The sequence below is a fragment of the Eschrichtius robustus genome, chromosome 3, assembly GCF_028021215.1.
Source record: "Eschrichtius robustus isolate mEscRob2 chromosome 3, mEscRob2.pri, whole genome shotgun sequence".
In the NCBI taxonomy this organism is placed as follows: Eukaryota; Metazoa; Chordata; class Mammalia; order Artiodactyla; family Eschrichtiidae; genus Eschrichtius; species Eschrichtius robustus.
This window is the reverse complement of record NC_090826.1, coordinates 139,747,267-139,761,283: the sequence shown is the minus strand read 5'-3', so window position 1 is coordinate 139,761,283 and position 14,017 is coordinate 139,747,267. Positions and strand designations below refer to the sequence as shown.

Below are 14,017 nucleotides of genomic sequence, written 5' to 3'. Positions count from 1 at the left end.
AGTTTTGCTAATTCATACCAGAAAGGCATTATGAGCCATTCCCATCAGCAGGCTCCTCTCCATTCCCAGGCAAACTTCTCGTATCATTTAAACTAAGCTCTTCCAAATCTAATGAAATGCTTTTACTTTTCCATATTTGGTGAGTAGTGTGGCTTAATGCTGGTTGAATTAATGGTTTGTAGCATTGGCCAGCACAAATTTCTTATGCTCTAATATAATCAACTCTATCCCACATTACCACTGTGCTCTGACATTGTATAGACTGAAAATACGATGCAGAGAGTTAGCTTTTAAGATTTACTATCAAGACTGATACCTGAAATGCAGAAATGAAGTGTGTTTAAGTAATTTACAAAATCTCTTTAATTTTCCTTGCTTCAGCTAATCATCCAAAGCAAGAAATAAAAGTTAGATGCGTCATAAAATGAATTAAGCTCATAAATTTGATTTACTCCTCTTTACATAACTTTTCCTGAAGTTCTACTAGAACTTTTACTGTCTTAACCTAGTGACATTGATCTTATTTATTGTTGGCTTTTAAAATTAGATTTGTTAGAAGTATGGTGATTTTGTAGTTGAGAAAGCCTTAGATTCAACATAACTTTTTTCAATCTGAGAAGCTATCTTAATTTTAAAAATTTCAGCGTTGTATAGCAAGAAGTACTTATTTTGTTGAGTGAGCTAGAAAATTTCATGCAAACTATTACAGAAAACAATAATCTGAAATTCGTTTACCAAATAAAGTGCAATCACTTCAGAGAAACCTAAGTTTTTGAATAAAATAATGTCATGGATAGAGTTATCTTCTAAATTACTTTTCTTAGACCAAGAAATTTTTCTAGTCATTGCTCAGAAAATTGCACTTGGGCGTAAAGAACTAATTCCTGAATAAAGCAAAGTAGTGGAGAAAGATGGTAGGAAAACAAAGGCAGGTCTCTTACCAGCTGTATAACCACTGAAAGGAGAGACAGCAAGGCATCGTCACCTCCATGCCATCAAGCTCATATACTTTCCTAACTGCCCTGCTGCCAAGGTCCAACATCCTTTTGCTCTTCTCTGCTATCTCCACAATTATTTTATTTCTCTTCAACTAAATGTCTGTTAATCTGATGCTTGTATGCTCAGTAATAGGCTACTTTTTTCTATTCTTAACTTGCCTTAGTTAAGAAATGATGAACTGCTTTCTCTAGTTATCGTGAATGTACTTTGGTCAAATCATGGTAGAAGGATACCATATAGCAACAAGTTACTTCTAGTAAAATCCGTTAAAAATCTTAGAACTCTTTATGTTGAGAATATTGGGATGTCACAAATCCTAGGGGCTGGGCTCCATTTTCCTTCTTTAAGGGTTCATACATGTTACTGCTAAGGTGACTGGCATTCTCCTCTCACATCATTGCTTCTGAATCTAAAGTTAAGCAGGGTTCTTAAGGAGAAAAATGGCTGATACTGGAAAAGAAAGTTGCACATAGATTTTCAACTTCTTTCCAATCTTAGAAATAACTATTATAACCTAATTAATGATGACTTAATGTTTGATCATTTTATTGTCTCTCTGTATTGGTATGAAATCCTCCTCAATTACTCCATTTTAATAGTATAGGCAGCCTTAATAATAGGTGCATATTTGTGCATAGAAAATAAGCCACTTTTGTCTTTTACTTTCTCTACACAAATCAATGCTTTCCATACTTTCTTTCATAAAATGAAAAAGGAATTTTATTCTTTTTTCATACTTCCTTTTCATTCATTTGGGGAGTATTTTAACTATCAAATTGAGTGATTCTCAAATAAAATAAAACTAGAATTTCTAAACCTAAAATCAGATGAAGTTTTACCTTTGGTTAGATTGCTGCTCCTTTAAAATGACTCTGTGATATTCATTTCCTAAGAGTTCTATTGAGAGTTTCAGTGTACAAGAAGTGTCCAATAAAATTTTAGGTAGGATACAGCACTCACAACGGCTAGGGCATATAGAACTTAGGAGAGAAAAATGCACAATGTCTTTTTTGGAGGAAAAATATTAAATATACATTCTGTCTCCCAAACCATTTTCTCCTGATGAGGAAAAGCCCTCTTTTCGCTTTACAGCTTTAGGAGGAACATAAAGCTGTTGTGTTTAAATACATATTTGAGTAACTGTCATAGTAAGCTGAAAGTTACATAAGCCTTATCATTCTTGAATAGACTATGCTGATAGGATGAACATCAGAAAAGGAATACATTCTAACATTGTATTACCTATGAAAAAATAACTGATTAGGGCCTAGAGTCATACTAGTTGAAGAAAGACCAAATTGGTCATAGGATACACTGAAGTAAAAACACTAGAGAATTCAAATACCAGAAGTCAACTGTAACATTTTATGTGTGTCACTATATAGGTTTACTAATAAGAATGAAGTTGACAACTCAAATTGCTCTGGATACACATTAGTACCACCAATTTTATTTGTACAGGAAATGACTGGTCCACTGGACTTATCTATGTAATTCAGGAATAATTACTGCTACTTTTTGACAGACCAGTGATATTTCCCCCATAGTTTTAAAGTACAAAACCAGAATAGTTAGAAAAAAATCCCAAGTATAAATAATGCAACCTTTAAACTATTAAGGGTCACTAAATTGTTACCACTGATTATTATAAATGATTCAATTTATTTAAACTAAAAAAAAAAAAAAAACCCCAAAATTAAACTTCTCTTCTTCAGTTTTGGGCCAAGGAACATGCTTGGCAAAACAAAAAAAGCAATAAAGGCCACAAAGTTTTATGATTTTTCAGAAAAAAAAAAAAAAAAAAATCTCGGTTCAGGAAGGGAACAGATTTTGGGAACTTGTCAGAATAAAGATGAAAAAAAAACCTCCTTTAAAAAGAAACTATTTGTCAGTTAATTGGCAGAATTTTGGTAGTAACAGGAACTTTAATTAATCTACTGGAATTACGACAGGGATGAGTAAAGACTTGTGATACATGGGAGAGGAGCTGATGACAAAAGGGTATACTAAGGGGTAGTAACCATATGTTTTTAATACTAAGTAAGTGATAATACTAAATTTAATGCCAACCACATTCAAGAAAGTAAAATCCCTTATGGCTTTTGGGCTTATCTGGATGACTTAGGAAAGAGGAAAGAAATTAGACAAGTGAAAATGAGCATTATGTACAGAGCATGATAGTCTGAAATTTCTAAGAAATACTTTTTGTGTATAACCAAGTTTAAGCCCCCCAAATTTTAAAAGCAGTTTTTCTATCATAGGAGGGGCATGAAATCCAATGTTCATCCTTTAAAACTGCTGGGAGAAATGGCTGCCAAGGTCTGTTTTATCACTGTAATGTAAAAGAGGAAGGATAATTTGTTCTATGCTCTCAAAAGCATGGTTTCCCCAAGACAGACTTTCAATTTGATCAAATTCTGGCTAAAGTAAGAGGGCCCAGAAGAAAAACTATCCAATGAGGGTGTAGAGAGTCTCTGAAATAGCTCTGTCTTCTAATTCTGAGTTAGTAAAGGCTGTGCTTCAATTACCCTACATGCTGAAGCTTAATAAGGCATAACTTCAGTTGTTATGGTTGGAATATGGGCAAATGTATTCCACATCTGTTCTTTTAAAGAAAAAAGTATCAGAGCTCTTAAAGAAATTTCAACTGGTTGTGTGGAAGTGTGTGGATGCTTTGTTATGAGAGACATGCTCAGGATTCTAAAGCAGCAACAACTTAAAAAATGAGTAATAAAACTTTGGCTTAAAATTAAAAAGAAAGGAAAGAAAAAGTCAAACTGGTGCAAGTTGTCTCATGAAAGAGGTATTGTGGACTAAACCCTCATAAATGCTGTCCAACATTAGTTTCCCCTGTCTTCTTTCACTGTTATCACCTTCATTGTACAGGAGTTGTATCATTCTTTTATGGTTAAGTTTCATAAATAATGAGAAAACCATATGTAACAAATACATCATATTTCCCACCCACCCAGCAACCCTCCCAAAATAAGAAAAGTTACATCAAATTAAAAAGTAGCTTCGTGAATGAAGGTACTGCTCGAAGTTGCACTTTCCCTGCAAGTGCGGCCAGTGCTTTTGCGCTGGGTATGAAGGAAAGGAAAAAATTCTCCACATAAACAGACAAAAAATTTAAAAACCAATGTCCGGTTTCAACCAGTCAAAACCGGGCCAAGCGGAAGCCGAGATATCTCGGTACCGTCCCATCAGAGGGTCCTTGCAATGCTTGTTCTTCATCCTGACAGGTATCTGTGTCCTTGTGATTGTAAACAATCCATAAGATACTATGTTTTTGTTCCTTAAAATGTCCTCCGATTGGCAAAATGAAGTAAATATTTGTTTTAAAAGTAGAAAATGAAAATTAAACCAGAAGAAAAGAAAAGAAACACAGTGAGCTTGTTTGGAGTCCATAGGATCCGATCTGGAAGAGCTCGGAAAATGTGTTATACGTCTTCTCCTGTTTTCGGCTGGAAAGGTACTAGAGGTTGCGTTGGTCAAGGAAAGAACTGTAGAGTAGGAAAACCAAGGATGTTAATCTAGACTTCAGAGGATTCAAGTGTTAGCTTCATCATCTGTGTCTTCTATCAATACCTTAGTGTCACGAGCCTTGGATCTAGTGGTAATAAGAGGAAAAAAAATACTTAGTCTGTTACTAAAATACAAACACATCCAAAGTATTAGGTACATTTCCAATCTTACTACCATTAAAAATACCAGGCACAGGCACCATACACTGTTGGATACCAGATGGACTGTTCCTGTAGTTTCGTATTCAATTGCAGGTATTACTGGAAAAACACTAAGAAACTAGATTGCAACCAGAGGAAGGAAACAAAAACAATGCCAGGTCATGTGCAATGGAGGGACTTTGATTTTATGATGTATCTCTTTAACCTCTTTGAGTGACAATTTTCATCTCAGTAAAGCAGGAATAATAATACCTATTTTACAAAATACCGCTTTCACCTCATGGAGATAGTATGAATATCAAGTGAGAAAATGGATATAAAAAACATCAGTAAAGCATTAAACAAATATAAGGAATTACGATGAGGATGATAGAAGAATCACTTGAGGTACACATGAAAAACCAGGAGAGTTGGCCAGCAGGTGATACGACCTAAGGAGAGACGTGACAGTTGTCTTCAAACAGTTAACAAAGTATACATAGAAGAGGCAGAAAACTAAGTTATGTTAGAAAGCCCAATCACGATCAACTGGTTGAAATTATAGTGAAGCATATTTCAACATAAGCTATCTACCACAATAACTATCCAACAATAAAAGCAGGTGCCTCGTATAGTTATAAACTTCACTATCACTGATGACTGTCAATCAGCATAAGATGACCAACTATTCAGGATGTTGTAAAAGACATTCCTGCATGGGATGAAAAATGGGATTAGATAATGTCAAAATGTTCTGCAACTCACAAGCCCCATGAGGTGAAGTGGATATTATTATTATTACTCGACAGAGGTGGAAACAGACATTCAAAAGGTTAAGGATGTGCTAAAGGTTGCATGAGTCACAAAGTCAGTACTCAATCTCAGATCTTCTTATTTTAGATTCCCTGCTCTCTCCGTTACATATAACCTGCTCCATTGTTCTAAATGTCTCCCTCTGGTGGCAATCTAGTATCCCAGCGTTCTTCCACTGAACACCTGAAATTGAACATAAAGATCTATTGCCAAAGAGCTTCCTTGTTTCTGAAGCAAAAAGAGTGTATGTTTAGGTTGCCCTCTGCTGGTAACTAACAAGGATTAGACTTTCCAATTTAGGAGCTCAACGAGACGACCACCCACAGCACCGCCTTCTAGCCCTTTATGGCCCTTATCTTGCTGACTCCACCAGCTGCCACATCCCCTCCTCTTGCTTCTTCAAACTCTGCTTCCTGTTATATATAATAATATCATGCTTTGTTTTGATGTTCTTCCTGCTGACCTCCCTGACCATTCCTTTCCTGCCCCTTTTGTTGGTTCTTTTTTTCCCTTGCCTGTGTTTGTTCCCTAAGACTCAGTTCCTTGCTCTGCTTTTCTTTTCTCTACCTTCTCCTCTTCAGAGAACTTCTAAATTCTATCTAAAGCTCAGGCAATTTCTACTCTGCGCCCCTGTGGGTTATTACCACCTCCTATTTTTTTTTTTTTACTTCCTTTAAAATGTTTCCTTATTTTCTTTTTAGTCCTATTGTAAGCATCCTAATTCAAGTCTTTAATGTTCCATACTTAAGAATACCAATGGTCTTTTAGTTGAGCTGGCCTTGAGTTTTCCCTTTCCCAATATATGTTGCACAGTGCCATTAAAACTTAGGAAAATATTACTTTCATAATGTCATTCTATGAAAAAATTCTGTGACTCCTTCCTGCTTACAAGATCAAGCTTGTATTTTCAGCATTTTACAATCATACTTCATTTATTCAGCTAAATTTTCTTACTATTTGTTACTAGTTTTAGTCACATGGCTTTTCTTTCTGCCCCTCATTTCCACCTTTATGTCGTTACTGTGCCTCTAGCCTATTCAAACACTCCCTTATCCTTTAGAAAACTGCTCATGCTCAACCTGTCTCCTCCTTCACTCCAATCCACTGTGCTATCCACTGTCTCTAAATTTCAAATGCAGCCACAATATACCCTACATTTATTGTTACTTTTAGGAATATACAAAGTAAATGACTGATAAAAATACTGTTGTAGGTATTTAGTAAAAAAGTAAAAATAATAATAGCTTACACTTATCGAGCTCTTTCTGTGAGGAAACTGGTCTAAATCCCATGTCATAACAAATTTAATCTAACCAGCCACCCTATGAGCAGGACCATATTAATCCCAATTGAGAAATGAGGGATAATACAGAGAAATTAAGTGATTTGGCCAAGATGACATAGATGGCAAGTGGCAGAACCAGGATTCCTAAAGTTTATAACTTGGAAATGATTTTTATACAAGATACACTGAAGAGTTAAGTAAATTATTTTCCAACAAATTTTCCCCAGTGTACTTTTAATGCCAAATTAGTAAGCATTAATTAATGTATTAATTAACATATTAATGACATTTTACACTATGTGTTCATTAAGACATTCTATATAAAGGTTGGATCATATGGAACTGCTGTTATTGCTGGTTTTTGTGGTGAGAGATGGTTGAACGCCAGCAATTTCACCTGGTTCAACCTGATAGCTTCTTAACTTAAACGTTGTCCAGTACTAAAACCTGAAGGGAATTCATCTCACAGAAGTGGAAGCTATACATACTGAGAAGCGAGGCGAGGCCGGCGCAGGGATATGCTCTGGCTGTACTTCCATGGCCGATTCTTCTGGCGGTTTCGTACCCCGTCTTCCTGGTCCATCATCTGCTCTAGAAGCGTCTGATCATCTGCATTCAGAGGGGCCACAGAGATGTCCCTCACAGCACGGAATTCACCACAGTTATTCAGATGTTCATTCTCCAGGCGGAAGAAGTTCCACACAAATCGCCTTAGCAAAATGGGGTAGAATAGGCAAATTACTTATAAAATTTGAACATACTACTACTATCACCTGTAGACCTCCCAGTATAACAAGTTTCCACTTATGGAAACAAAAAAAGGAATTAAGGACTAGAATACTAAAATAAAATAGAAAAAAGATGGTGTGGTGGTGGGGGGGGAAGGGGACAAGAAAGGAGTAGGCAAAGGAAAGGGACTCATGGAATGTGCAGTTTCAGAGTGCTCATTCTTTCCCTTTATTGAACAAATATTTATTGAATGCCTACAATATGACAGGAGAAGGCACTGAATGAGACAAAGCCTCTGCCTGTATAAGTGTAATTTCTAATGACAGAGACAGATACTAAACAAGTAAACAATTAGCTAACGGTAAGTGCTCTGAAGAAAATAAAGCAGGGCAAGGGTATAGAACGTGTTTCTTTGAAGAGATGGCATCTAGCAAGAGAGCAAGTCAGGTAAAATCCTACAGAAAAGTATCCCAGGCAGAGGAAACAGCAAGTACAAAAGCTCCCAAGCTGGACAGGACTTCGGTGTGTTAAAACAACAGCAAGGTCAGTGGGGCTGGAGAGGAACAGGAAGGCTAAAATGGCAGATGAAGATGGAGAGGTAGAAAAGAAAGGGGCCTGATCCACAGAGGGCCTTATAAGCCATAGTAAAGAGTTTAGATTTTTAAGTGTGATAGAAAACAAGGAGAGTTCTGAGCTGGAGAATGATGTGATTTGTTTTAAAAAGATCATTCTATCTGCTCAATTGTGAACAGATCAAAGGAAGACCAATTAGAAGCTGCTGCAGTAGTCCAGGAAAGAGATGATGGAGACTTAGATACAGCTGGGGATAACGGAGGTGATGAGAAGCAGACAGACTAGGGATTTATTTATGAAGATGAAGCCGACAGGACTTACTGACATGGGATGTGAGTGGTCTCAGGTTTTTGTTCTCATTGAATGGTGACACCATTTACTAGAGATCTGGGTTGTTCCTATTAGGCCAGAGCCATTAGATATCCAAGAGGAAAATTCAGTAGCTACATGGACATGAGTTCGCAGTTCAAGAGAGTCTAGGACTATAGACAGCATAAGAACAGTATTTCAAGTCATGGGCTTAGGAATAATATAAGTGGAGGAGAGAAGATTAAAGAGGATTAAGCCCTGGAGCACTCCAATATTTACAATTTGGGAAGAGGAAGAAGAACCAGTAAAGGAACTGAGACGGAATAGATAGTGAGACAGAAGAGTGTAGTTTCTGAGAAATCAAGTGAAGAAAGTGCTTTGCTGAGAGGTAAAGTAAGATAAGTACAGAGAACTAACCACTGGATTTAGATAAAGAGGATAAAGAGGCAGTATGATCTAAGAGTACAGATTCTGGGAGACTGTCTAGATTCAAATCATGGATGCTGCCACTTACTAGGTGTAATAACCTTGGATGATTTACTTAACCTATGCTTCATTAGTAAAACGAGACAGTAACAGTACCTACCTCACAAGACTGTTGTGAGGATTCACTAAGTTAATACATGTAAAGGGCTTAGAACAGTGCCAGGTACATAGAAGGCAATACATAAGTGTTTGCTATTATTATTATTGATTATTAACAAAAGCAATTTAGTTTGAGTATTGGGAAAAGAAGACTTGAGTTGAATTAAAGGGAGAATGAGGGAGGAGTCAGAGAGCAGAGACAGCAAGTACAGACATCTCTTGAAGAGTTTTGCTGTAAAGGAGAGCAGAAAAATGGGCAGTAGTTGGAGGAAGGAAGATTCAAAGGAGATTTTTTGCTTTTGCTTTAAATGGGTGAAAGAACATCTGATTCTATTATTAAGCAGATAATTGTTTAAAGAGAAAAAAATCAAGAATAAAAAAGTAATTGAGCTCCCTCTTTTTACTAGAAAAAAAATTTTTTTTTAATGTATAAAGCAGCATACATGAAAGAGAAAGAAGTATTTGGGGGGAGGCGTTATTGGTGATGGAGAATTTCAGGTCCCAAACCTAGACATCTGAGAAAGTGAAGAGGGGAAGGAGGGTTGACAAATGGTTTGGAGAGAGCACTGACAGCAACAAGTATACTGTTTCCAGATTCAATCTTATTTTATCAGGCCATCCTGATATATGTGCCCATCCTGACTCGGAGGAAAGCTATACACCTGTCTAAAAATATCTTTATTTCATCTTCATTTGTGAAAGATATTTTTACTGGGTAAAGAGTTCTAGGTAGGCAGTTATTTTTGTTCAGCACACTTAAGATACCATTTTAATGACTTCTGACTTTCATTGTTACTGTTGAGAAGTCAGCTGTCAATCTAACAGCCATTTCTTTAAAGATAATCCTTTCTTTTGGGCTGCCTTTTTTTTTTTTTTTTAAATAAGCATTTTAACTAAAGCACAACATAAATATATAAAAGTGTGCAAATTTTAAGTGTGCAGGTTGGTTAATTATTATAAAGTGATCACAATGTGTAATTATCACTCAGAAACAAGAAATAAAAAATTACCGTATACTTAAAGCTGCCTTTATGGCCCCCCTATGTTATCTTCTAGAGAGTTTATTGATTTACCTTTCATTTTTAGCTCTGCAATCCACCTGGAATTGATTTTGCATACATTATGCAGTGGAAGTTGAGATTTATTTTTTCGCCCATATGGATATCCAGTTGACTCAATATCATTTACTAAAGAACCTTTTTTTCTCCACTGTTATATAGCCACCTTTGTCATAAATCAGGTAGTGTCAATGAATGTGTGGATCTGTTTCTGGACTCCCTATTCTATTGCAGTGGCCTATTTGTCTCTTCTTTGTCTTGTCAGACACTGTCTTAATTATGGTCGTTATATAATAGGTTTTGATATTTGAGAGTATAAGTCCTTTACTTCGTTTTTTTCAGGATAGTCTTGGATATTCTTGATCCTTACTGTTACCATATAAATTCTAGAACTGGCTTGTCAATTTTCACATACATACATCTTTCATTAAATTTATTCCTTTAGGTATCTGATACATTGCAGGGCTATTCAAAACGGTATGTTTTTTTAAAATTTCATTTTCTAGTTGTTCGTGAGTTTTTTAGAACATTAATTTATGTCAACCTTATACTCAGGGACAAAGCTACATTAATTCTAATAGCTTATTTGTAAATTCTTTTGAATTTTCTGCATATACAGTCATGTCACCAATGAATGATCATAGTTTTATTTCTTCCTTTCTAATCCTTATGCTTTTTCTCTCCTTATTGCACTAGCTATACCTGCAGTATGATGTTAAACAGAAGTGGTGACAGCACGCATACTTATCTCATTCCTGATCTCAAGGGAGGACTTACAGTGTTTTACCATTAAATATGATCTTGTTTATTTTTTTTGTAGTGTTTATTTTTTTCATACACAGGTATTGACTTTTCTCAGTGGCATTTTCTATATTTGTTGAGGGTTGTTTTCCCCTTTATTCATTAATGTGGTGAGTTACACAGATTGATTTTTAAATGTTAAATGATTTTTGAATATTACATCTTACATTCTGGGAATGAACCTAACTTGGTTGTGATGTATTATCCTTTTTATATATTGTTGGATTCATTACTCAATATTTTGTTTAGGATTTTTGCATCCCTGGACATGAGAAATATCCTTGTAGGTTCAGACATCAAAGTCATACTGGCTGCACAAAATGAACTGGGAGGTGTTCCTTTCATTGTCTCATTTCCCTAAAAGAGTTTTGTGTAAAACTGATAATATTTCCTCCTCATATATGTGGAAGAATTCCCTGCAGTTTTCTTTGTAGGAAGAATTTTAATATGGATTTAATTTCTTTACTACATATAAACCTATCAGATTTTTTATTTCCTCTTTATTGGTTTTGGTAAATTGTGCTTTTTTGAGGAATTTGTTCACTTCACTTAAATTTCTAAATTTATTGGCACAAAGTTGCTCATAATATTGTCATGCTCTTTTAAAAAACATCTTTAGGATTTTTGATATTTGTAATTTGTGCCTTCTTTCCTTTTTACCTCGATCAGTACTATTTAGACATTTTAACAATTTTATTAGTCTTTTAAAAGAACTAACTAGCTTTGTTAATTTTCTCTATGTCTGTTTTCTATTCCATTAATTTCTGTTCTTTATATTTTCTTCCTTCTACTTTTTTTGAGGTTTGATTTGCTATTTAAATCTTTTTTCTAATATCTTGAGCTGTATACTTTTCTAATATGTACATTTAAGGCTATACACTTCCCTCTAAGCATGGCTTTAGCTATATTTCACCTTTTCTTTTGTTACATTTTCAATTTCATTCTATTCAAAATATTGTAAAATTTTCATTGCAATTTCAACTTCAATCATGGGTTATTTATACATGTGCTGCTTAATTTCTAAACATTTGTGAATTTTCAGATATCTTTTTGTGATTTTACTCCTCTGAAGTTTGTTAAGACTTCCTTTACAGCCCAGAATATGGTTAATTTTGGTAAATGTTCCATGTGTAGCATTTGTATTTAGTACTTGTTGTATGCAGTCCTCTAAATATGTCAATTAGGTCAAGTTGGTTAATTGACTACTTGTTTATTACTGAGAAAAGTATGTTAAAATCTTTCTCTAAAATTGTAAATTTATCTACTTTTACTTTTTAGCAGTGTCAACTTTTGCTTTACATATTTTTAAGCTATGTTATTAGGTGCACACAAATTTGAATTGGCTATCACAAATGAATCTCAAAGTCTCTAGGTCTGGCAAATTTCTTTAGTGCAAAATTGGCTTTAGTGTTCTGCCTATCCTGGGATATCTGCCTTCACTTAGCGTTTGGGCTATCTTGTCAGATCACTAATGTTTTTAGGAAGATTAAAAAAACATTTTATCTGGTATTTTTATTGTTTCCACTGAGAAGGTTGGGCTGAATAACCCAGACTGCTAAATTGCAAAAAATGATTCTCAAAAGATTTTAATTCTAATTCCTGTTCTGACTTTTCACCTCCTTATTTCCACTCATGACCCTTCCAATGGAGCCCAATTCTTTCTTTCCTTTTTTTTTTTTTTTGATTTAAAAACCTTTTATTAAGTATAACACACATTCAGAGAAGTGAACAAATCTGATGGGCACAGCATGATGAATTTTAACAAAGTGAACCCATCATGTAACCAGCACACAGATCAAAAAACAGAACATTACTCCACCCCCCCACCCAAGGAGGTTCTCCTGGTGCCACTTCCAGTCACTGTCCCACAAGGGCAAATACTATTTTGACTTCTAATACCATAGATAAGTTTAGCCTGCTTTTGAACTTTATAAATTTGGAATCATATAGGGACATACTCTTGTGTCTAACTTCTTTTGCTTAATATTTTGCTTTGTGAGATTCATTCATGTTGTTATTTAGTCTTTTGCTCTCATTACTGGATAGATTTGCACGTGTGCAAATACCACAATTTATCTATCCACTCTATATTGCTGGGCACTTGGGTAGTCTCCATTTTGGTCTGTTATAAGTAGTATTATTGTGAACATTCTTGTATGTGGGCCTTGGTGGCCTTAGGTTAGCACTCCTGTTTACTATATACCCAGGTGTTCATGCACAGCTTTGGTAGATACTGACAAAGAGTTTTCCAAAGTGGCTGTTGTGTATGAGAATTCCAATTGTTACCTGCAGTGTATGAGAATTCCAATTGTTCCCATTGTTCTACATGCTCATCAATACTTGGTGTGTCTGTATTTTTCATTTTAGCCCTCATAGGTGAATAGCTATATCACAAATGTAGGTTTAATTTGTATTTCCCTGGTGACTAAGCATGTTAAGAACCTTTTCGTATGTTCATTTGCCATTTGGATGTTCAAATGGAGCCCAATTCGAAAAAAGCTTCTAAGTCATCATCAGCAGTTACTTTAACTTTGTAAGAATTAATCTCTTAGTCCTTCAACCAGGATTTTCCAACTCTGAGGCTGATGAGAAGTCTGAGAAAAGTTGGAAAATTTAAGCTTTTCAAGTGTAAGTTTTAATAAATTCTGATTTATAAGTATTGAGCAACTTTTTAGGTAAAAAGAATCTTCGATAAACTTTTCAGTAGTTTGCTTACCGGAAAACCTCAAGGGGAGCAAAGACAGTAGCAATGATGTCCCCAGAATGAGGCAACAAAGTCATGGAGGTAATTGAGATTTGGATAGTCCAAGCAAAGCGCAGGATCACATCCTCTATGATGGCACAGTAATAATAGGCCTGAGGAATAATAAGCAAATTGAGTACACTTACCATCATGTTTCTTACAAATAAGCACACGTAGCACAGTAACAAGAGTCACATATCCTACTGACAAGCACAGGTTAAAGAGTTTTATATTTTAGAAAGATTTCACCAATTCAGTTTTTTTTTCTTAAATGGTACAATATTTAAAATGAAGTTTTACTGAATTTCAGTAATCATTTAACAAATAAACTTCATTCCCATAATGTATACCAGGCTCTCTTCTAGACCCCAGAAATACAAACCAGATGAAATCCTTGATCTGATTGAAATTATACTCTAATATGTATGCGACACACTAATGACTCAATAGTTAATAT

At 35.2% G+C, this 14,017-nt stretch overlaps 1 protein-coding gene across 1 annotated transcript in view; it reads right to left on the bottom strand.

Annotated features, from left to right (window-relative positions):
* Nucleotides 1–2,421: 2,421 nt before the first annotated feature.
* XPR1 (xenotropic and polytropic retrovirus receptor 1) overlaps nt 2,422–14,017 on the bottom strand; it is a 196,161-nt gene continuing 184,565 nt past the window's right edge. The window contains exons 13-15 of the mRNA XM_068541354.1: nt 13,534–13,673; nt 7,251–7,472; nt 2,422–4,609 (exon numbers count right to left, since the gene is read on the bottom strand). Of these exons, the coding sequence (XP_068397455.1) occupies nt 4,549–4,609; nt 7,251–7,472; nt 13,534–13,673 (423 nt within the window). The 3' untranslated portion in view covers nt 2,422–4,548. The remainder of the gene's footprint in view (nt 4,610–7,250; nt 7,473–13,533; nt 13,674–14,017) is intronic.